At 42.3% G+C, this 21,968-nt stretch overlaps 1 protein-coding gene across 5 annotated transcripts in view; it reads right to left on the reverse strand.

The window, feature by feature from the left end:
- Positions 1-21,968, reverse strand: part of ARHGAP20 (Rho GTPase activating protein 20) — a 79,205-nt gene that overhangs the window by 21,067 nt on the left and 36,170 nt on the right. For all 5 annotated transcript variants that reach the window (XM_079973764.1, XM_079973763.1, XM_079973767.1 and 2 more), the window contains exon 3: positions 5,501-5,671. In XM_079973764.1, the coding sequence (XP_079829890.1) occupies positions 5,501-5,671 (171 nt within the window). The remainder of the gene's footprint in view (positions 1-5,500; positions 5,672-21,968) is intronic.

Here is a 21,968-nt window from a genome sequence, read left to right on the forward strand (position 1 = left end):
TGGTTTTTTTAAAGATAAGTAAGTGGAAGATACATATATGGTTTGGAAAAACTAGATAAACAAAAGTTTATCTTCTTCTCTCATGGTATGGGAACCCAGGGCATCCAATGAAACTGAATGTTGGGACTAAAATAAGGTGCCACAAGACTTTGGTCACATCCACACCAAACCTCCCTTCTGCTATCTCAGTTTCAGATATTTCATTTCTGGGAAATGTTATATTCTTATGGCTAACCTTTTTTTCCTGGCAGGGATCTTCCCAGGAAAATCTGAGATACACAGCTTTTCCTCATCACTTTATCCCCATGCCAGGAAACGCTTCATTTTATCTGTTAAATTTCCACATAAGCCACAGAAGCAATAGCCAAAAAGTTGGCAGCTATAAAGCTCTCTTGAACACAGAATGCCAAGCTGACAATTAATTGTCTAATTAAACAATTAAAAGCAGCTCAGTTCTTTGTTGAAACCACTTCAACACAAATTGCCTGAATCAACAACGGTACAGAGGTGGTTTACAATAATGGAGTGGGTACTAATGGCCATCTCCTAGGAGCCAGCCTCAAATAAAATCTGAATAAGAACCAACATTTCAAATACACTAAGTAAACTTCCTACCCCTCTTTTTTTGTAACCAATCACAATGTGACGGGGAAAGCAAAAAGTAGCTATGTTGCTCTGTTTAAAATCTCCTTCCAAATCTGCTGTTGGGAAATGCCCTTATTAAGAACAAGCAGATTGTCACAAAATTGGGGAAAGATTTGAGAACTCTTAATCAGGCAAGATGCTACACAGGAAGGAAAAATAAAGAATAAGTATAAAAATCAGGTAGGATGTTGTAGTCATGAGATCAGCTTGTAGACAAAGTTCCATGATGCAAATTGCAAGTTGAGTAAATTCCTCCCAGGTGCCAGATACCACATTACACACCTAGGACTATGGGCTAAAGCAACAAGAGCTGCTCCCAATTTCGGATACTATAAAATCTTGCTTGTCACCCAGATCTGTCCCATGCTCAATTGGTAATTTACTTTTAATGAGCATGATTCAAATGAACATTACTCTAATTCCTATGGAAATAGCATATTTAGACTAGTGCTTCCAAGAGTTTCTTTAATTGCCTCTGTCCACCGCTTCACGTGTATCATTACCTCAGTTCCCCCCGCCATATCCTTTCAGTTCTATTCAGTTATAGCCCCATCTTTGTGGTGACCATGTCTGTGAAATGCCCCAATTCACCAAAACGTATGTTCTTGCTTCCTCAGCACAGTCAAATCAGCTGTGTTCTAGACAGTAACTGTTCTGGTGGATGCTCCCATTTCTATAGCCCTCTTCAGAAATTACACCCATATGTTTGACCAGTCTGAGAGAGGGTATTACTGACTGACCCTACCCTCTGGCACCTGTACATATAGCAAACCTGTAGCAAAAAAATACTTTACAGATGAACACACAAGGGTGCCATGTGATAATGAACGGTGAAATGGCTCCTGATCATGTGATTTTTAAAAAATAATATGTTTTATTGGTTTTTAAAACCGTGTAACCTAAGTAATCAACAGAAAATGAAAATAAAAATAAAAATAAACAAACATTCATTCATTCCATAGTTGGCGCTTGTTGTAACAGTTTGTAGTTGGATTCAACATGACCTCCGGTCCCCCCATTGTGGTTCCCAGATTACATTCTTTATCTGCACACTAAACTTTGTCTCTTCTAGGTTGTTTCAATTACGATAATTTTATAAGATTCTCCTATTACATGCAGAAAGTCAATCCAGACCTGCCAACAAATTTATATTTTTGCAATGTTCTTTTAAAAAAACTCTGTATACATCCCACTCTCTATTAAATTTCTCATCGGTAACATCTTGGAACCTTGCTGATAATCTGGCTAGTTCTGCATATTCTCGCAATTTGTTTTGCCAGTCTAATTTGGATGGGACAGCTTCTCCTTTCCAACCTTTTGCGATTAAAATTCTGGCTGCTAGTGTAGCATACATGAAAATTCTCCTGAATTTCTTTAAGATTTCATTACTCATTATTCCTAGCTGGAAGGCTTCAGGCTTCTTGGGAAAAGAGCATTTAAACAATTTTTTTAAAGTTCGTTATAGATCATCTCCCAAAATTTTCTGATCTTTTTACAGTTCCACCACATGTGGAGCAATGTGCCTTCCACCTCCCTGAATTTCCAACAGATGTTTCGCTTAGATATGAACATTTTAGCCAGTTTGACAGGTGTTAAATACCATCTATAGAGCATTTTCATGCAGTTCTCTTTTAAATCATAGCACGCTGTGAATTTTTTATCTTCCCTCCAAAGCCTCTCCCAGATCATGTGAATTTTTCACACATACAGCTTCTCTGCTACAGATGTTCAGGCTGCATGTTCAGATGCCAGAAAGAGGGGCTAATTTGTGTATTGATGGAATCCATGAGGTGTTATTTCTGAAGTGGGATTAAGTCTACACTCATTCTTGATCTTTACCTCCCATATCTTTGCCAGATATGCAAATGGCCAGGATCGAAGGTGAAGTTATGGCTGCCAACATCACAAAGGCCCTCAAGTTTCCTGAAAGCAGGGAAAAGCAATTGCCATTTCCTTATGCACTACATACAGGTGAGGAACATCTGAACTTCTAGATTAAAAGTTCCCCAAACACATTATTTATCTTAATTCCACGCTCAGATTTCAGTCTGTACCCCTCTTGTGTGCTTTAACACAGCAGTTTGCAAGGAGAAGGCTGACACACAGACTCAGAGGTATGGATTATAACATAAAAATGCTAAGATCTAATGTAGTGGATTAGAATGTGAAAACAAGATAGCAAAAGAAACAAGAGGAAGCAATTCTGTATTTGAGTAAACATATATAGAACTGTTCCGCCTGAAATTAATTAAAATTTGCACAGAAGCAATATGGAAGTCTGGTATTCTGATAAACGTCAACAGTTACTTTGTCATGGAGATGCAGATTTTCCCCGTCAGAATTTCTTTCTCTGAGGCATGTAAGTCACCATTCCTCCCAAGAACCAAGTCATGTAACTCCTGACACTTCTGAGTACACAATCTGAGCCAGCCTTTGATTATATATCTTGTGTATCAGCAACAGACCTGGCAATCGCCTTTTTAATTAACACCTTGCTCTCTTCACTTCTTGGCTTTCAAAAATGTAAGAGTGCCTCAGCACATTAGTTGTGCCAGGCAGTCTGTCAATCAAAGCCACTTGGATGTGAACATGAAAAATACAGGATATGATGTCCATATTCCTTTATCCCCACTTTTGACCATCAAGGATGCATTGGGTGAACCTATCTGTGACTGTAACAGGGCTACATGCAATGTTTTCCATAGATACCTTACTTTTTCGTGTATTAGACGAGGGTTTTTTACTCCAAAATAAAGTAAAAAAATGGGGGGGGGGTCATCTTATACATGGGTAGTTGCTTTCGCAAGCAGGATCTAGCGATTGGGTGGGTGAATGGTGTCTGCTGCAAGGGCTGCTTTTCTATTGGCTGCTGCTTTGTCAATCAGGTGGATTATTAGCGGATGCGTCAAGGGCTGCTTTGGATTGACTGCCACTTCGGCAATTTGGCTTGCATTGCTTGTGATTGTTAGCGTATGCCAGTTGGGTGAGTGACATTTGGTTCGGCATCCCCCCCCCCCCCCCAATTGCTTATTTTCTTAAATGTGAGCCCCCCAAAATAGGGGGCGTCTAATACATGGGGGCGTTTTATAGACAGAAAAGTTTGGTATTTGATGTTTCTTTTCTTAAAGTACCAACCTATTTTCCCTCCTTGTCTCCTTCTTCATATTTCTAATAAAATCCTTCTTTAATTTGGCTTTGGGGTTCAGAGTGCATTTGCGACAAGTTCAAGTAGCTGTGAGTTCAGGTAAGGAAATCTATCTAGTTCTTAATAATGAGTAGTTTAAAAACAAAGAGCGAGCCTATCTATAACTATCTCATAAATTGATTTATTTAAGTGAGTGGTATTCATATAAACTTTACTAGAGCAGACCCACTAAAAGTAATGGATGTAACTTAGTCATGTTCATTCATTTGAATGGGTCTGCTCTGAATAAAACTTCATTCAGTACTACTCTCTGCTTTGTTATCACGAGTACACCCTTTTGCTTTAATGATCTTGCATTAGCAAGACCTGTTTGGAAGATGCTCCGAAACAGAAGGTGAGAGCACCGAGGAGTCTGGGTAAGCCGTCTGTGTGCAGTCAGGCTTGACACTGAGCTTGGATTATTCACTCAGCCATACACAAATTAAATCAAATTTACAAGCTGGAGCTCTAGCACTCCAGCCTCCTGCAGTGCTTGTGGTTTCAGGCAATCCTTGGGGGTTCTTTCACATGTGATTATATGCGAGGAAGAAGCTAAGAAGGAAAAAGCCTGATGTCGGATAGTAAGTGTTGTACTGCCTTCCCCAATTTGGTGTACTCCCATCGTCCATGGTGGAAGTGGAAAACATCTGGAGGGCACCAGGTTGGGAAAGTTTGGGATAGTAGGTAGGACCATCATTGGCTTATTGATATATCACTTTTTTGCCTTCAAAGCAGTGAACGGATTAATACAAAAAAAATACAACAAAACTACCGTAAGTACAGATACAAATGCACAATTAATAAATACAATGAAATCATAAAATAGCAAACCCCCAGGCCCACCATCAATGGGCTTGCATGGGCTGCATTCATGCACTCACCACCAGTGCAACTGCCCAAGCAATAAACTTCTTCCCTGGAAACAGCTACAGTTGTGGCTAAGTTCTTACAAGAAGATGGGAGGTGATATGGAATGCAATGCTGCAACTGACTCCTGAACTACAGTTATGCCTTCATTAGCCCAAAGTCACAGAGTGATTGGGTTTCCAAGATGCTAAAAATGCATGCTTAAATTAGGGATCAGAGTTCTCAGCAAAGCAGGGTTGTTCTCACATTTTTAAAGTACCGTATTTTTCGCTCTATAACACGCACCCGACCATAACACGCACGTAGTTTTTAGAGGAGGAAAATCCGTTGGCATGCCACCCGTAGGCATTCCCTCCATAACATGCACAGGCATTTCCCCTTACTTTCTAGGAGGAAAAAAGTGAGTGTTATGGTGCAAAAAATACGGTAATTATTAGATGACATTTGCATTTGCAGTAACTAAAAACTGTACAGTGCCCTATTGCAACAACAAATGAGCTGGTTGTTCCTCTGTTACATGTAGATTTGTTTGTGAAAGCTTTAAATGACAATGCTCAAAAGTGACACATTAAGCAAGTTAAATAAAAGGGTGCAAAAAGTACACTCTTGTTAATAGAACTGGACACACTTTTTACTTTCAAGTCAACAGTGGCTGTAGCTATCCCATGTATTAGGTGTAATAAATCTGGCTAACGAAATAGTAACTACAGGAATATTCTGAGCTTCAAACCACAGAACAGTAGTTTGTAAAGAAAGAAAATTATCAGGAATCTCAGAGAGTCCTTTCTTCAGTACTGGACCTACTTGGGTTTGGCGACCACAAGAATATCTGTAAAGAGGAAAAGGTGTCGTTCCTGGGTCTGCAGGCCAGTCTTCAGCTGCACATGTCCATCCATAAGGAATGTTCTGCTGGGACAAATGAAGGACTGCACCAGCGGACATGTCTCTGGACTGATGGGAGAGAAGCAACTTTCCCTGTAGCAAATGTGAAAGGAAGACAGTGTGAGCTGAACCAAAGAATCTACATGCCATCCTTGTCCACACAGCAATATGAATGAAGAAACCATTTCAAATTTGAAATCAAGCTGAGAACCAAACAAATTTCATGTACTCAGAACAGAGGTGGAATTCCGGTATTTGAGGGATCAGAACAGGATTTCCTCCAAACTCTGACAAAAAAAATCAAACCTTTGAAAATGGACACACTTAGAACCTATTTAGAAAAAAACCCCACAAACTCTTATTTGAATACCATTGACACCCCACGCAACACCCTCCAGTGTTAATTTTACCATCGAAATTTACTAAATTCCAATTCTTGAGTTTATCCAAGTTTTGATTTAGTTACTGGTATCATAGATGTGTGGGGCAATATTTATTTTATCTTTGGGAAAACCCAGTTTTGTTCCCAGTTTTCCTTTACCCAGATTTTTACACACACACCCCTTCTGCATCTGGCTGTGCACACAGTTTCCCAGAATCCTCCATCCTTCCCCACCCAATCCTATTTACTGGGAACAACAACAATCGAAACAGCTGACCACCCAAAGAACTTTGCAGGAACGTTCCCTGAGTGGAGAGACTCATGCTGTGTTTGGATGCTTCTTGGCTTCACCATCCTGGTGTTTGTTATGGCCCTTGCTGAGTGCAGCTGGATTATTCAGAGGTGTCTAATGACAATGCTGACTTGGGAAACCCTAACAGCTGGTGCTGAGAGGACAGAAACTACAACCACAGGGAGGATGCAGATAGTTGCTGCCTGACTGAGAATCCAGCCTTATCATTTGTTTGTTGGGTCAAAAATGCTGTATTTTATTATTTCTTAAGTCTGATGAATATTTTCACTTCTACAGTGATGAATCTAACTGGTGAATTCATAAACTAGCAGAGATTAACTGCTGACTGTGTGGGTTAATCCCCAGTTAAGTTAGCAAACAGGTTTAATATCCAGTTTGGATCAGATCTGCCATTTTTAACCACTCTGCAAAATTGACAAAACCCTTCCCTTCATACAGCACAGGTCCCCTTCTCCTTGGTTTAAATCTTCAAGATTTAAATCTTCAAGAAGAACAGTGAATAAAAAAACCCTGTCCCAATCTGGATTCTTGTCATTATCTCATTCCACCCCATGATATTAATCTAAATTAGGGATAGGCAACCCGGGTGCCCTCCAGATTTTGTGAGACTCCCAGCCAGCCAGCATAGTCAATCATCAGGAATAACCGTGCCACAAAGCTGCTCAGGAAATTTCTCCCTGCCCCCACCTGGTTAGAGAGAGCAGGTGGGATAAAAGGAAGAGTGGGGATGGCAAGAGAAAGAGCAGAAAGGAGAAGAAAGTAGGAGAGGGAAAAGAAAAGGGGGCGGGGAACAGTTACGCAAAAAAAAATGAGTTTGCTCAGAGCTCTCATTAAACTTGACCATTCCACTCATGAAGCAGGGCTGGTCTGGGGAGAGTGGGGTGGCCCCTCACCCAGGGTGGATCATAGACCCGGTAAGGCTAGCTGGTGGGAGAGGCACTCTTAGTCTCATCCCTGGGGAATGAAGATTGTAATCCAGGCACATCTGAAATGCCACAGGTTCCCTATGCCTGACCTAAACAATGAAAAGTAGGCCTGTTGTCACCACTAGTGCCCATTAATGGATAGGATTTGCAGCCCTTGGACTAAAGAAAAGTTATAAATTATGTGCAATTCATCAAGTGTGACTAAAACACTACAAATTACAGCTGGAGACAATTTTGGATTTGGATGGTGCAACCCCCTTCCATTACCGCATTATTTTCCTGGAAGGCCTCTGCACCTTGAAGGCCTCTATGACAACGAGTCAATAGCTGAAGCACCACAATACTATAATGCAGTGTTCAAACCGTGTTCTAGGAAACACTGGGGTTCCTTCCATACTTAGCTGGGTTCCTTCAGTGGGAAGATCAATAACAATGAATAAGATTGCCCATCACTAGTGACCTTCCTGTTTACAAGTGAATATGAAGTGTGTTCTAGGTTGCATATTCAGTCCATGTAAATCAACAGGGAGGCCCAGAAGAGTGGGTCCCGCATTAACTATGTATGCAACTTTATAACACCCCCCAATCCTCTGCAACACACTAGCATTCCGCAGCAGATGTTCAAAGGTTTTTTGACAAAGTCGTATGGAAATGGAACCCTGAAGCTAAAGTGTAAAGGAAATGGCATCTGTTGAATTCTTGCTTGGCATTCTGCTGTTAAATAGGTACAGCGGGAAAACTAGAAATAAATAGCAGTCCTTCATGCAAGCTCAAGTAGAAAAAAGTACCCATTTCTGAAGACATAGGGACATTACTTCAGAAACAGGGAGAACCCTCAATTTATCATCTTTTTTCTTTTCTTCATTTTTTTTTAAAAGATAGTAAATGCACAAAGAAGTTTTTCTACTCTTCTTTGCTTCGTGCATTTGGGTCATACCACGGTACTGAACTCAGATTATTAAAATAATTGGGATTTCAGCATTTATGGAAACTTATTCAAGAATAATTTTTTATGGTACACTTTGGTTGCACAACGTGTTCGGGATTTTCGGTCTCATTTCGATATTTGCCTGGCAAGTCTCCCATGTTATGGACAAAAGCAAGCAGAAATCATTAAAGCTTCAAATTTCACATGCTAAACTGGATGGTGCGATAATGTCTGAACAGTGTGCTCAAACTGGGAGGTGAGAGACAAGCAGAGGAAAGGGTAGTTGAGGTGAGGTGAGCAATTTTGAAAGACTTTATTACTAAGAAATCCTATAACAGCCAAGGTTCAGGACGTTCACAAATAGTAACTGTAATCCCAGTGGGATAATAAGCAATTTCTCCTTTTTTAATTCTTGCATTATTATCCAGGAGGGCAAATATGCATAAAGAGGGTTTTTCAGGTGCAGTGTGAAGAATGAAGCAAGTGTAGAAAGGCCCCATCTGCAGTATACATTTAAAGCAGTATAGCATCACTTTAAACAGTCATGACTATCTGCAAAGGATCCGTAGAACTGTAATCTGTTAAGGGTGCTGAGAGTTGTTAAAAGACTAGTCCCCTCAAAGAGCTACAATTCCCAGTATTCCCTGGGAAGTGAGATTAACTGCTAAACCACTGCTTTAAATGGGGCCAAAGGGTATGCACAGTTTTTGAGAGCTACTTTATTAAAGCCAAAGTAACATGCAATAAAAAAGCAAAGTCAAAGGGTTAAAGCTTCAATCAAGTGTACTGTGGAACTTTTGACCGAGAAATATTATGCACCAAAGGGTGCAAAGCAGCAAAGCTCTTCTCTCTCTTTTCAAACTATTTGTTTTTACTTTATTCATAAAATAAGAAAATGGACAGAAATGCCACCAACTGAGGACCCTCACCACCACGTTCCAGGCATGTGCAGATAATACCATTTACAAAAATAAAATAAAATCTTCCAAAATAAATAGTAATGTAAACAGGGAGGAATTGAGAAGCCTGCTCTCATCCCTCATTTCGATATCAACTCATACGAAGTAAAACATTCAGAACATATTTGCTTGAACTAAAGCCAAACCATTTAGAATGTACATAAACAGAAGCATATTTACTAGACCCTAAGATAAAATCATGCTGAAGTTTCTGTATACTTAAGGGGGACGGGGAAAGCAACCAAGCCAATATGCCAGACTGGCTTGGCTCCTGCCAACTTTGACTTGATCGGTAATCTTCTCCATCAACAAAATAAATCATACAATATCCTAAGGACGTAAGAAAAGCCCGGGTATATCAGGCCAAAGTCCCGTATCCTGTTCCTTATGGTAGCTAATTGGATGCCTATCTATGAGAAGCCCACAAGCAGGGCGTGAGGGCAGCAGCCCTCTTCCACTTCCAGTATTAATAATTTAAGTACAGTGGTGCCCCGCAAGACGAATGCCTCGCAAGACGGAAAACTTGCTAGACGAAAGAGTTTTCCGTTTTGGAGGTGCTTCGCAAAACGAATTTCCTATGGGCTTGCGAGTTCCTGCGGGTTTTCCCCCCCTTTCCCCTCCTTTTTCTAAGCCGCTAATCTGCTTATCCGCTAAGCCGCTAATCCGCTAATAGCGCTAATCCGCTAAGCCGTCAATGGGCTTGCTTCGCAAGACGAAAAAACCGCTAGACGAAGAGACTCGCGGAACGGATTCTTTTCGTCTTGCGAGGCACCACTGTATTCTTATTTTTAAAAAACAACAAAGAAAAACAAAGGTTTTGTCATTAAATCACATTGATTATTTGTTCACCCAGAACCCCTGAATTTTAGTGCTCTGTGTGTGTGTGTGTGTGTGTGTGTGCGCGCGCGTGTGTGTGTGCGATAGAGACCTTGATTTTTCTAGTTGAGGTAAGTTTTTGCTTAATTCATCTCAACATTTTTTATTTATTTATTAGCTGCTTGTCCCCCAATGGCTCTTCAAATGACTTACACTATACCTTGAAAAGCAGTGGGAGGGGTATATGACACATTAATACATCTGGTGAGGAGTAGCTCAGTTGGAAGAGCATGAGACTCTTCATCTCAGGTCAGGGTTGTGGATTCGAGCCCCACATTGAGCAAAAGGTTCCTACATTGCAGGGGTTGGACTAGATGACCCCCGTGGTCACTTCCAATTCTACCGCTCTATGAATATGCCATACGATATATTGAGGAAATAAAAAACCCACCAGCACCCCATAACAATGACAAAAAATATTAGCAGTACACAGACAATAAACAAAACAATACTCCCATCCACTAACAGACAAAAATAAAAGCTCAACACTGACACCCCCCTCCCTCACCCAAAAACCATCCACATCAACCCAGTGACTTTTTTGTTTTCTCCCCACCCATCAAGAAGTCTGGCATCAAGGCCAGCTGCTTTATCGTTTCTCTTGTCGTTTCTGAGGCAGCAGCAGCGAAAGCAGAGCAGGAAGATGGCAAAAGTTCTACCTGCTCTGCAGTTGTCTCTGCTGCTGGTGCATCACCAAGTCCGTCAACTCTGAATGACCGTTTCCTGAAATTTAAAGAACCCTATAACTGCTTGGTTATATTTTTAAAATAGCAGCTGCCAGCCTTGGAACTGAACCAAGGACCACCCTAGCACTTGAAGCACCTGGATAAAAGGTAAAGGTACCCCTGCCCGTACGGGCCAGTCTTGACAGACTCTGGGGTTGTGTGCCCATCTCACTTAAGAGGCCAGGGGCCAGCGCTGTCCGGAGACACTTCCAGGTCACGTGGCCAGCGTGACATCGCTGCTCTGGCCAGAGCCAGAGCCAGAGCCGCACACGGAAACGCCGTTTACCTTCCCGCTGGTAAGCGGTCCCTATTTATCTACTTGCACCCGGAGGTGCTTTCGAACTGCTAGGTTGGCAGGCGCTGGGACCGAGCAGCGGGAGCGCACCCCGCCGCAGGGATTCGAACCGCCGACCTTTCGATCGGCAAGTCCTAGGCGCTGAGGCTTTAACCCACAGCGCCACCTGCGTCGAAGCACCTGGATACTATCCACAACTCAGACATACAATCTAGCTCCAAGGCAGCATGGCAGATGGCAAACAGAAAGTCACTGACAGAAACCCAGAGGCTGGTGACTGAGGTCCAAACTACACCTGCGCTTAATAAGTAGCAGGGAGCTTTGTATATTTTCCTTGACTACAGGGACAAGGGACCCAGATATCTTTGCAAATGCTCACTGTAGAGAACAATTCTCTCTTTCTCCCCAAGCAACCAGTCTGGGAATTTCCCAAAGGCTGGCCACCTAGCCCAGCACTGCTTCCCCAGGATCAGGGCGTGTTGTGATTGGTCAAAACCACTGCCCACCCCAGGACCCAGTAAGCAGACAACATGGTGATTAGCCACACAGTCAGGGGTTGGGGGGTTGGGGGGGATCCCCATTGGTACCAGTTTTTCCTAATTTTCCTAGCCCTGTATGTGAGGAGGGCAATCTCCATTTTGCTATCAGCAGGGAATTACAAGATAGGATAATAGAATTATAGAGTTGGAAAGGACCCGGAGGATCATATAGTCCAAACCCCTGTAATGCAGGGATATGCAGCTGTCCCACGCAGGGATCAAACCTGCAACTTTGGTGTTATCAGCACCATGCTCTAACTAATGGAGCTATATAGCAATGGTATGTGATAAGTCTCTCCTTCTCAAGTGCTGCCTTCAGAGTGAGAACTGGATTCCCCTGGTCCTTTAATTACTTAAGGAAAAACAAGTGTGATCTAGTTGGCCCCAAGTTATTTTGACAGACAGCTTTAGTCTGACAGAAACTTCACCTCCCCAGTTTCTGTGTTTCCGAGCACAATTCAAAGTGTTGGTGCTGACCTTTAAAGCCCTAAACGGCCTCGGTCCAGTATACCTGAAGGAGCGTCTCCACCCCCATCATTCTGCCCGGATGCTGAGGTCCAGCGCCGAGGGCCTTCTGGCGGTTCCCTCATTGCGAGAAGCAAAGCTACAGGGAACCAGGCAGAGGGCCTTCTCGGTAGTGGCGCCCACCCTGTGGAATGCCCTTCCAGCAGATGTCAAAGCGATAAACAACTACCTGACATTCAGAAGACATCTTAAGGCAGCCCTGTTCAGGGAAGTTTTTAACGTGTGATTTTACTGTATTTTTGGTTTTTATGGAAGCCGCCCAGAGTGGCTGGGAAGGCCCAGCCAGATGGGCGGGGTACAAATAATAAATTATTATTATTATTATTATTATTATTATTATTATTATTATGGATTTAGCCAACTTGCTCCAAGAACACAGAAAATGACAGGAGGCAAGGAATGTGTCATCTTGGATGTGGACAATTCATGCCCTGTGCCCCTTCCCCAAATGACAGTGTAATTCTCAACCAGAGCTTTGTTTCCTTTTTAAAATATATCTGGTAAAACGGAAACTTCCAAAAGGGGAAAGACAGTGGTGCTATAACTAATCTTAGATTCTGTATGTAACAGTTTAACCCCCTGCCCCCGGTAATTATTACTACTTCACTTACTTAACAATGTGGTAAGCCCACCCTACTGCATTTGGTAGCCCTTCAGGTCATGCTGTTAAATAGGGCATTGGAACCCAAAGCCCTGCTAGGACAGCACCATTGGTCAAAGACAGGATTTCTGCACAATGCAGCTTCATGGCAAAATCCGTCATTCTGACTAAACCCATTCCCTACTTTGCCTCATTATGTGACATCCTGACCTCTGACTTAGCTAGCAGGTTCCTGAAGTCATCCTGAAAGAGCTTTGTCAGGTTTTGTGTAATATGGGTAACTGATAACTCTGCACCCAGCATTAAGAAGCAGCTAAATATTAAAGAGAACATCCTGCTGCGACCAGAGTGAAAACAAACATTGTCGGTCTCACATCATTATGACATCATCTGCACTGGTAAAATTAAACCAAGAGCCCACAAGCAAACAGTTTCTTTCTCCAAAGCTTTCATCAGTGTTTCTAAATAAAACCAATATCTTTATTATGTGAATGCCAAAATGTTTCTTTTAATGCTACATTTTAATATCTATTGCTAGATGAAAGAGAACCAAGAAATCATGACGCCTCTTAGAAACCTACTAACCTACTATAATTTTAAACAGAAGCACTAGCAGCAACATCCATTGAAGCAAAACTGGAACTGGGCTTTTGCAACCTACAAGGCATAGAAATCAAGTGTAGCAAAGGGATAGCAATGGACTTGTTAAATACTGGGAAATGGAACGACACTGAGCCAATCTAGATTGGGTAATGTTGCACTTTTAAAAGAATGAAGAATGATTAAGGGCTGCCCTGGAGGATTTGGTGGCACTATTTCTGCACAGCAGACAAAAAATTGAGTTGTGTGCCAAAGTCCCCAGTTCAAACCCCCCTTAGCCACAAGGCAACTAGTTGATTTTAGGCAAGTCAGAATTCCACAAGCCTAGCTTGTCCTCACCCCATATGGTAATTATAACATTGTGATCTATGAGAAGTACCATGAACATTTGAAATCAAGCCATCTACAAAACAGAGACAATAATTTTTAGCCATTTGCAAGCACACAAATAACTACTTACAAGCCTATAATATTCCTCTGAATATCAGATGCTGGGGATAGAGAACAGTGAGGGAATTGTTGCCTTCAGAAGTTGCAAGGCTCTCAGAAGCTCCTCCAGGCAGCCACTGCCAGAAACAGAGCTTTCGTCCAATCCAGCAAGGTTTTGTTTAAAAAAATATGTCTCATTTGCCAAAGCAACTCACACCTTAAAGGACCATAGAGAACTGTGGCATTCCTTTCACTTTGTGTTTTTCAGCTCAACTTTGCACAAATTGCTCGTTCTACTTTGCAAGAGCCCCATGCTAATAATTTAATTGGGCAGAAACCAGATATATAACCCCTTGGAAATAGAAATTCCGTAAACTATCACCATATTATTATTAATATTATTATTATTAGCATGCCTTTGAAATCAAAGAAAGCAGCGGGTATGTTGCACAGTTAGAAGCTTCAGCAGTCTAAAGAATCTAGAAAATATATTTTCTAGCCAAGTATCATGGTTGTTACTAGCAGATTTTCCACCCCAACCTATGCCCTTAGAATTAAAAACATACTGTTCAAAGATAAAACCATTTCCATCTAAGAGTATCTCCTCCCCATTTTTTTTAGCTCTGAAAAAGGGGACTGGGAGGACTTCCGGGTTAGCGCCAACATCTAATGGCGGATTCCCTCCGATCTCTGGAGGGAATCGGCTCAGTAGGGATCGGGTTCTGCCGCGCCGGCGACGCGGGGACCCCTAAAAACCACAGGTGCGGATGCCTGTGGACATGGTGACTCGGCGGGCACCAGTAGCGCCCCCCGACCCGCAAAGTAGCCTTTTTAAAGGCTGCGGAACGGGGGCAGGGAGCGGCGCGGTGCTGAGAGTCCTCTGCTTCCCCTGCTGAACGAAGCCGCATGCCATGGATGGAGAGCGCTGACTTTTTCCTTTAATATTCGGACTAAAAGCAACAACCCGTGAGTAATACGGAAATTGGACTTAAAAGGGAAATTCTTTTTAAAATTCGGCACGATCGGGGGAAGTGTAAAAAGGAAGTCCGCCCCCCCGCCCTGTAGATAATCTAAAGCAAGGACCAGCCAACTAAAGTTGGGAGAAACATCTTTGCCTCTTTGGAAGAAGAATTATTATTTTCGCGATTGGACAGTATATTTGATTTTGCTGGAGGATAAGAACTGGTTTAAATTAAAGTGCAACCCCCCGGGACCCGGGTGCGATCTGTGAAAGAGCCTGCTGGAAAGAAACGGACTTTGACAGCTGTCAAACTAGCTGTCAAAGCCGGGAAATAAAAGGAAACGTTGCTTTCGGTGACTCTGCTGGCTAGATTTTCTTAAATTTGGATATAAATTGTTGGGAGCAAAGGAAAATAAGTCACATTTTGGTCTATTGGATTGGAATTTTAAAGACACTAAGTAAACAGAATCCCCCTAGAGGGGAGTTTTGGAATACTGCAAGAAATGGCTGCAAGTGGAAAAATACTCGCTGAGCTGAATAGGACTTTTTATCTCCTGGGAAAGTTCCAGGACCAGAGCAACATCTTAACAACAAGGGCAACAGCACTGAATGATACTGTAAACAATTTTGTGGAAACAGGAAGAGACTTGACACAAGTTTTCGTCTCTGAACCAATAGCCCTTGAAGTTGAAACAGAAACTGCTGCAGCTGGGGAAACGAAGTTTGAAAAATTCCAAGAGACATATGAGGACTTGCTGGAAATTAAAGATCAAGCCACAATGTTGCAGAAGACAAAGCTGGACCAGAGGCCTGGTAGCATAAATTTGATTGAGATGGAAATTGGAGCTTTCGGGACATATAGATTTAAAAGATTTAAGAAACAAAATTTGAACTCCACTCTTAAATATAGAGGCCCGCTGGGAAGAAAAATGGACATTATTGGGACAGAGCTTCTTCGAGAGTCGGTGTTGAAAACAAAGGACTGTCAAAAAGACCGGCAGAGAGAAACAGAGAGGTTTAAAAGCCTCAGGTGTTTGGGATCCAGGCTGAGAAATGGACGCATTTATGGACACTGGTTTGGGGATCAAAACCGGGAAAGGGAGGGTGGGATTTGGGAATCCGAAGGGTGATATAATCTGTTTAGATTTTGTTTATATGTTTATTTCTTTTTTGTAACTTTTATGGAATGTGGAAAAATCGTGGAAGGGAAATTTGGGCCGACTTTAGGAAAAAGGTTTAAGATTAAGTTAAAATTGGGGGGTTTTTTTGTTCTTTTTTAAATTAAATAGATATAAGGTTTTAAAAATAAATTGAGGAATGAAAGAAAGAAGAAAAGGAAAATAATAGCATGACTTAACAAAATTATTAAGTTAAGGTTGAGAAATAAGATAAGAACTTGTTGAGCGGATAGTAATGAAGTTATAATACAGAAGGGGGAGGTGTGAGGAGGTCGAGGAAATAAGGTTTAAGAGAAAAAAAGGATTGAAATTATACTTGTATTTTGTTTGTGTATGTTTGTGTATTTTTGTGTTTTAATGGAAACTTCAATAAATATCATTTAAAAAAAGAGAAAAAAAAGAAAAAGGGGACTGGGAGAGAAAGGAAGATAACAGGAAGACAGAAGCAGGTAATACAGTCAAGGATATCTACCTGTATCTAGATGTGCCGTGGAAAGGTAAAGGTAAAGGTAAAGGTACCCCTGCCCGTACGGGCCAGTCTTGACAGACTCTGGGGTTGTGCGCCCATCTCACTTAAGAGGCCAGGGGCCAGCGCTGTCCGGAGACACTTCCGGGTCACGTGGCCAGCGTGACATCGCTGCTCTGGCGAGCCAGAGCCGCACACAGAAACGCAGTTTACCTTCCCGCTGGTAAGCGGTCCCTATTTATCTACTTGCACCCGGAGGTGCTTTCGAACTGCTAGGTTGGCAGGCGCTGGGACCGAGCAGCGGGAGCGCACCCCGCCGCAGGGATTCGAACCGCCGACCTTTCGATCGGCAAGTCCTAGGCGCTGAGGCTTTAACCCACAGCGCCACCTGCGTCCCGCCGTGGAAACCACCTTCCAATTAATTTTACACAAGACTTGGGGGGGGGGGGGAGCTTTCATATATTTTTATTCCATCCTAATGGAATAAGCCTTTCTGTGCAAAGAAAACTCTCACTATTGCAAAAGGGACGTGAGCCACTAGTTTTGAGTGACAACTGTAGTCATCTACTACCTGAATGTGTGAAACTAATATAAACAATCATCCCTGCGCTGAGTCATAATGGTTCACTCTTCCTATCATCTTAGGTAAGTAGCCAACAATGAGAGTCAAGTTGCTGGTGATAATCCTATCATGGGTTGGCTTTCACCCATCAAATGATGAGGAATGGGAAAAAATCTTAGGAGACTGGGAGAAAAATACCTTTTGCTTCCAGCACTACTGATGGACACAAAAGCAAATTCCAATCCATATCCCACAAGGGACACCTACCATGGCAGCAAGGTAAATTAAAGATGTCTGGTTACCATTCCTAGCACCAGAACTGTTGCATTCATGTCTGAAGAATTCAAACCTGGTTTCTCCTCCTCCCCACTTAAGTTGAACCTGTCAACTTATCCACCAGACACCTCAAACTTGTACCTTTCAATTAGTCATCCACACTGGCAATTGGACACACTGTGCAAATGCAGGCCACTCAGGGTGGATTTTGGCATATGCTTCATGCACTTTCCTCCATGAAGACCACTGGGTAGCCTTATAAGAGTCCTAACCTTTGTAAGAGGTGCAGCAATAAAACTGCTGCCACATTTGCAAAGCTAAGAAAGGCCTGGTATGGTTTAAAATTGGATGAGAGACCATGTGTTGAGATTCCTGCATTGCAGGGCGTTGGACTCAGGCTTCCTCAACCTCGGCCCTCCTGATGTTTTGAGACTACAATTCCCAGCATCCCTGACCACTGGTCCTACAAGCTAGGGATCATGGGAGTTGTAGGCAAAAAAAAAATCTGGAGGGCTGAGGTTGAGGAAGCCTGGACTAGATGACCCTTGGGTCCCTTCCAACTCTACAATTCTACGATTTTATGAGCAATGCAGGCAATGGAGTCATGCCACATGCCCAGAAGTCTGTGCTTGCGGAAGGGGAAACTTTTTATCATGCATTTGGACTAGAACAGGAAAACCCTAGTACCCCCAACCTAGTTAGTTTTCATAATGGTATGGCCAAGGAGAATTCTCAACTTAGAATAAATATTTAAAACTAAATACTGTTTTATCAACAGCTATCTATCTATACCAGGCTTGCCATTTCCACTTGACTTACTCATGTCTTCCTTCCTTTATACATCATAGAATCTTAAGAGCTGGAAGGGACCCAAGGGTCATCTAGTCCAACCCGCTGCAGTGCAGGAACCTCAGCTAAACCATCCATGACAGATGGCCATCCACAGAAATGGGAAAACTTAGATGGGGAACCCAGCATCAGCTAACCTATATAACCCTAACACTGCCAAACAGAACCCACTGGGCCCGTTGCATCCACTTAGACCACAGTGCTCTAATGTACAATTCATTCCGCCTGAGTTTATTTTATTCCTGCTCTAATTCCTTTACTACCCAGTCTGTGTCAAATAACGTTTTCATGCCACATATTGAGAGGACCGATGCTGTGACGCTCTCTTTTGGTATTATCCAAAGATGACAAAGCTAGGTCAAGTTCACTCTGAAAAAGATTATTCTGATGAGCAGATGGCAGCCTCTGCTCTATTTCATGGCCAGTTTTTCAGATTCTCACAACAATTCCTCTTGAGAAGAAACCTTTGGTGCACTATTAATTCAAAGCTTGTTTGAAAAAATGTGACTTAAACATGTAACTAACTGGATCTTAGCAACCAAACTGATTTCTCATTATTAGCAGACTTCAAAGTACTGATAATTAACTAATTCTGCCTGCTACATCATTTGCATTCAGAGCTATTATCTTATAATGAACCTCCAAACTAGGTATCAGAGGACAGAAGAATATGGCAAAAAGTAAACATATACCACAGCTATTTATAGAGCACTTGAAGGCAGTGTCACAGTTGCAAGAAAACACAGATTTAATCCATTTGACCACATATATAAATTATATTCAGCTGGCATCTTACGAGTATTACATCCTTATATATACTCACTTCCACATTAGAGTTCATAGAATGATAGAGTTGGAAGGGACCCCTGCTCTAGTCCAACTCCCTGCAATGCAGAAATTTCAGCTATAGCATTCATGACAGATGGCCATCCGACCTCTGCTTAAAAACCTCAGGGCTGGGGACCTAATTTGGCCCTCCAGGCATCTCTATTTGGACCTCGGGACTCTCCATAGGCCACAACCTCCTTGGATCCTTTTGCCTGGCTGGAAGGTATCCTTCAACTGGGAACTGGGAACTCTTGCTTGTTTGTAATGTAGCCTATTGTGCAAATGTAAGATGCACATCCATTGCTTTGCCCAAGTGGCCACCGGAAGGCTGCCCACAACGAAATGTGGCTCTTGGCTGAAAAAGGTCCTTATCCCCATTACACAGAAACATCCCTTCCCTGTGACCAATATCTTAGTCTAAGATTTAATCACAAACAAGTCCTGCTTAATTCAAGCAAATTCATGCTCTGAGACAAGGCCATAAATGGCATCTATCATTCCCTCAGACTGGTCAACCATTTTGGCCTGGCAAAAAACCATAGCATGAGAAGAACCTCGAAGGGCCAAAAATCCAACGAGTCCAGAATCCAGCTGTCAACAGCAACCAGCCAGAAACCTCTGGGAAGCTTACAAAAAAAACCCAAACAAAAAAAAAAACCTCTTTCTGGCTGCAAGAGAAGGCTTGCTGCTTCCACACTAGGCCTTTTTGTGCCATCTTTTGTCCAATCTATTTTTCTTTATTTTTACGGAGCCAACTAGACAGCATTGCTGTCAGATTGTAGCTTCCCCCTTTTTTGTTTTCCATTTCCTGCTTCCCTTCCCTGATCTGATTTGTGGTTATTTTTTTCTAATAAAAGACAGTGGCAGTATCAACCTGTCTAATGTGGGCAGGTAAAATGCTGTCAAAGCTTCTAAGGGCTCCTGTGTCTGTAATTAAACCCTGTTTTAAGGCTCAGCCCGTTTGAGTGTCTCCTGATGTACATGAGTGGGAGATTAGTGATGAACAGCATCTCTTAACAGCCCCAATGTCCATTTCCAATCCTGTGAAGTAGAACGGTTTAATTACTTGATTTCCCATCTTTTAGTTCTTCTCCATCATAGTGAAGTAGTGCTACTGTTTTTGGACTATGTTCTTTTTAAGACAAAGTCATAAAGTTGAAAACTGCATAAATGTAAACATAAGCAAAACTCACTGCACCACCTACAGCTAAAACACAGATTTAAAAACAGGCCAAGTATACTTAAGTTATTTAAAAGGTCTGAGACCAGCAATAAAACTGCCAGCGCATTTGCAAAGCTAAGCAGGGTCTAGTATGGTTTGAAATTGGATGGGGAGCAGTGTGTGGAGATTTCTGCATTGTAGGGGGTTGGACTAGATGACCCTCGGGGTCCCTTCCAACTCTATAATTCTAATTCTATGATCACGTCACTCAGAAGTAATCTCCACTAAGTTCACTGGATCTTCCACTTGGGTTAATGGGCACAGCATTATAGTTCAATGCACAGGATTGTGACCTACTTACCTGGGAGCAGCAGTAAATGGTGTTGGAGGAAAGAGGTGCTTACCTGACCTCCAAGCAGGTGAGATGCTGTGGCTTACTGGAAGGAAAAGGAGGAGGGTGAAGCGGGCAGCATGGGGCAAACACACTGGCAGGGTTGCCAGATTGGGATCTACTGGTGTGTTTGCACCTTAACACCCTTCCTGCTACCCCACCCTCCCAGTAAGCAGCTGTGCTGACTCACCTGCCAGGTTAGGTAAGTTCTCCCCCAAAGGCCACTGCTTGAGAGTAATTCCCAATGTACTCAGTGGAGCTTACATCTGAGTAGGCCTAAATATCATTGCTCTGTGAGACATTTTATTTTAAAAATGCCAGCTATTTTTTGTTTTGATTCTTTTCTTTTGAGAAGTTGGGATAAATAAGAGTAACTTTCCAGATTTCCAATGAAGTCGCTGTATTATACTATTAATAGACAGTACACGGATGCAGGAAAGCATCGAACTTCCTTTCTCCTAAGGACGGCCAACCTTGTTTTGAAATTTTACCATCAACCGGATCCTTTCAGCTCTAGGACAGCCTCATTCCAAGAATGCGGCCCTTTTGTTTAACAATGGCCAATCTGTAACAGTCAAAGTACTTCTGTGATTAAAAAAGCTTATGATTTTGGAAAAGAAAAAGAAAGGGCCCTTCAGCAAGGCCCTTCTTCACTACTAAGACAGGATACAGCCCTCTGTGCCCGAAATACATTTTGTTGCCAGTTTAAAATCTAGTTTTAAATAAGCATTTCACCTGTACAGATGAAAAGCTGAATTTTTATCTTCCTTAGAGAGCCAATGTAGGGCAGCAGCCAAGAGACTGGTCAAACAACTGTATTCATTCTGAGGGGAAGTGTGCTAAAAACTGGGCACTTATTTTGAAGAAAAAGCAGCTATGGGCCCCTACCAAGCAGGATTTGGGCTCAGGGTCAGTTTCCTGTTGAAAACTGGGACACCCCCCCCCCAAATTTCACCTATACACTCATGTGCTTTGAACTGGTGTGACTATGGGCGTAGTCAGGATTTTGTTGGGGGAGGCAGGCCTTTTGCTTGGGGGGGGGCCCAGAACTTCAGTTTGCTATGTATTTTTATTTATTGATATGGGGGGGACTGCCCTCCCTGCCCCCATTTGGCTACACCCATGATGGTGACTTACTAGAAACAAGACCTTGGGGTCATAGTGGATAGCTCAGTGAAGACACTGACTCAGTGTGTGGTAGCTGTGAAAAAGGCAAATTCAATTCTAGCAATCATTAGGAAAGGAATTGACAATAAATTGCCACTATCATAATACCATTATACAAGCACTTTTTGGAAAAGATGCAGCTAGGAATCGGGATTTTATTATCAGCATAAATTTATTGGTGTTAAAACAGCGCATCAAGAAGTACAAACTTCCATGATATAAAAAACACCAATTATCCACATGAGCAAAAAACAAAAAGCAGAATCTGATAGCCAAACAAAACAATTCCCAACAACATCTGGAAAAGCTTGGATCTGCCAGACCACTGGAAATCAGCGTTTATTTGCACATGCCTTGCAAAATAGCTTAATAAAGCCAGTATGTCAAATGGTGACTGACTGTTCTCCAAAGATCACTGTGGCTCCAACAATCAAAGAAGGAACAGCAACAGG

This window comes from Podarcis cretensis, assembly GCF_951804945.1.
Source record: "Podarcis cretensis genome assembly, chromosome: 4".
In the NCBI taxonomy this organism is placed as follows: Eukaryota; Metazoa; Chordata; class Lepidosauria; order Squamata; family Lacertidae; genus Podarcis; species Podarcis cretensis.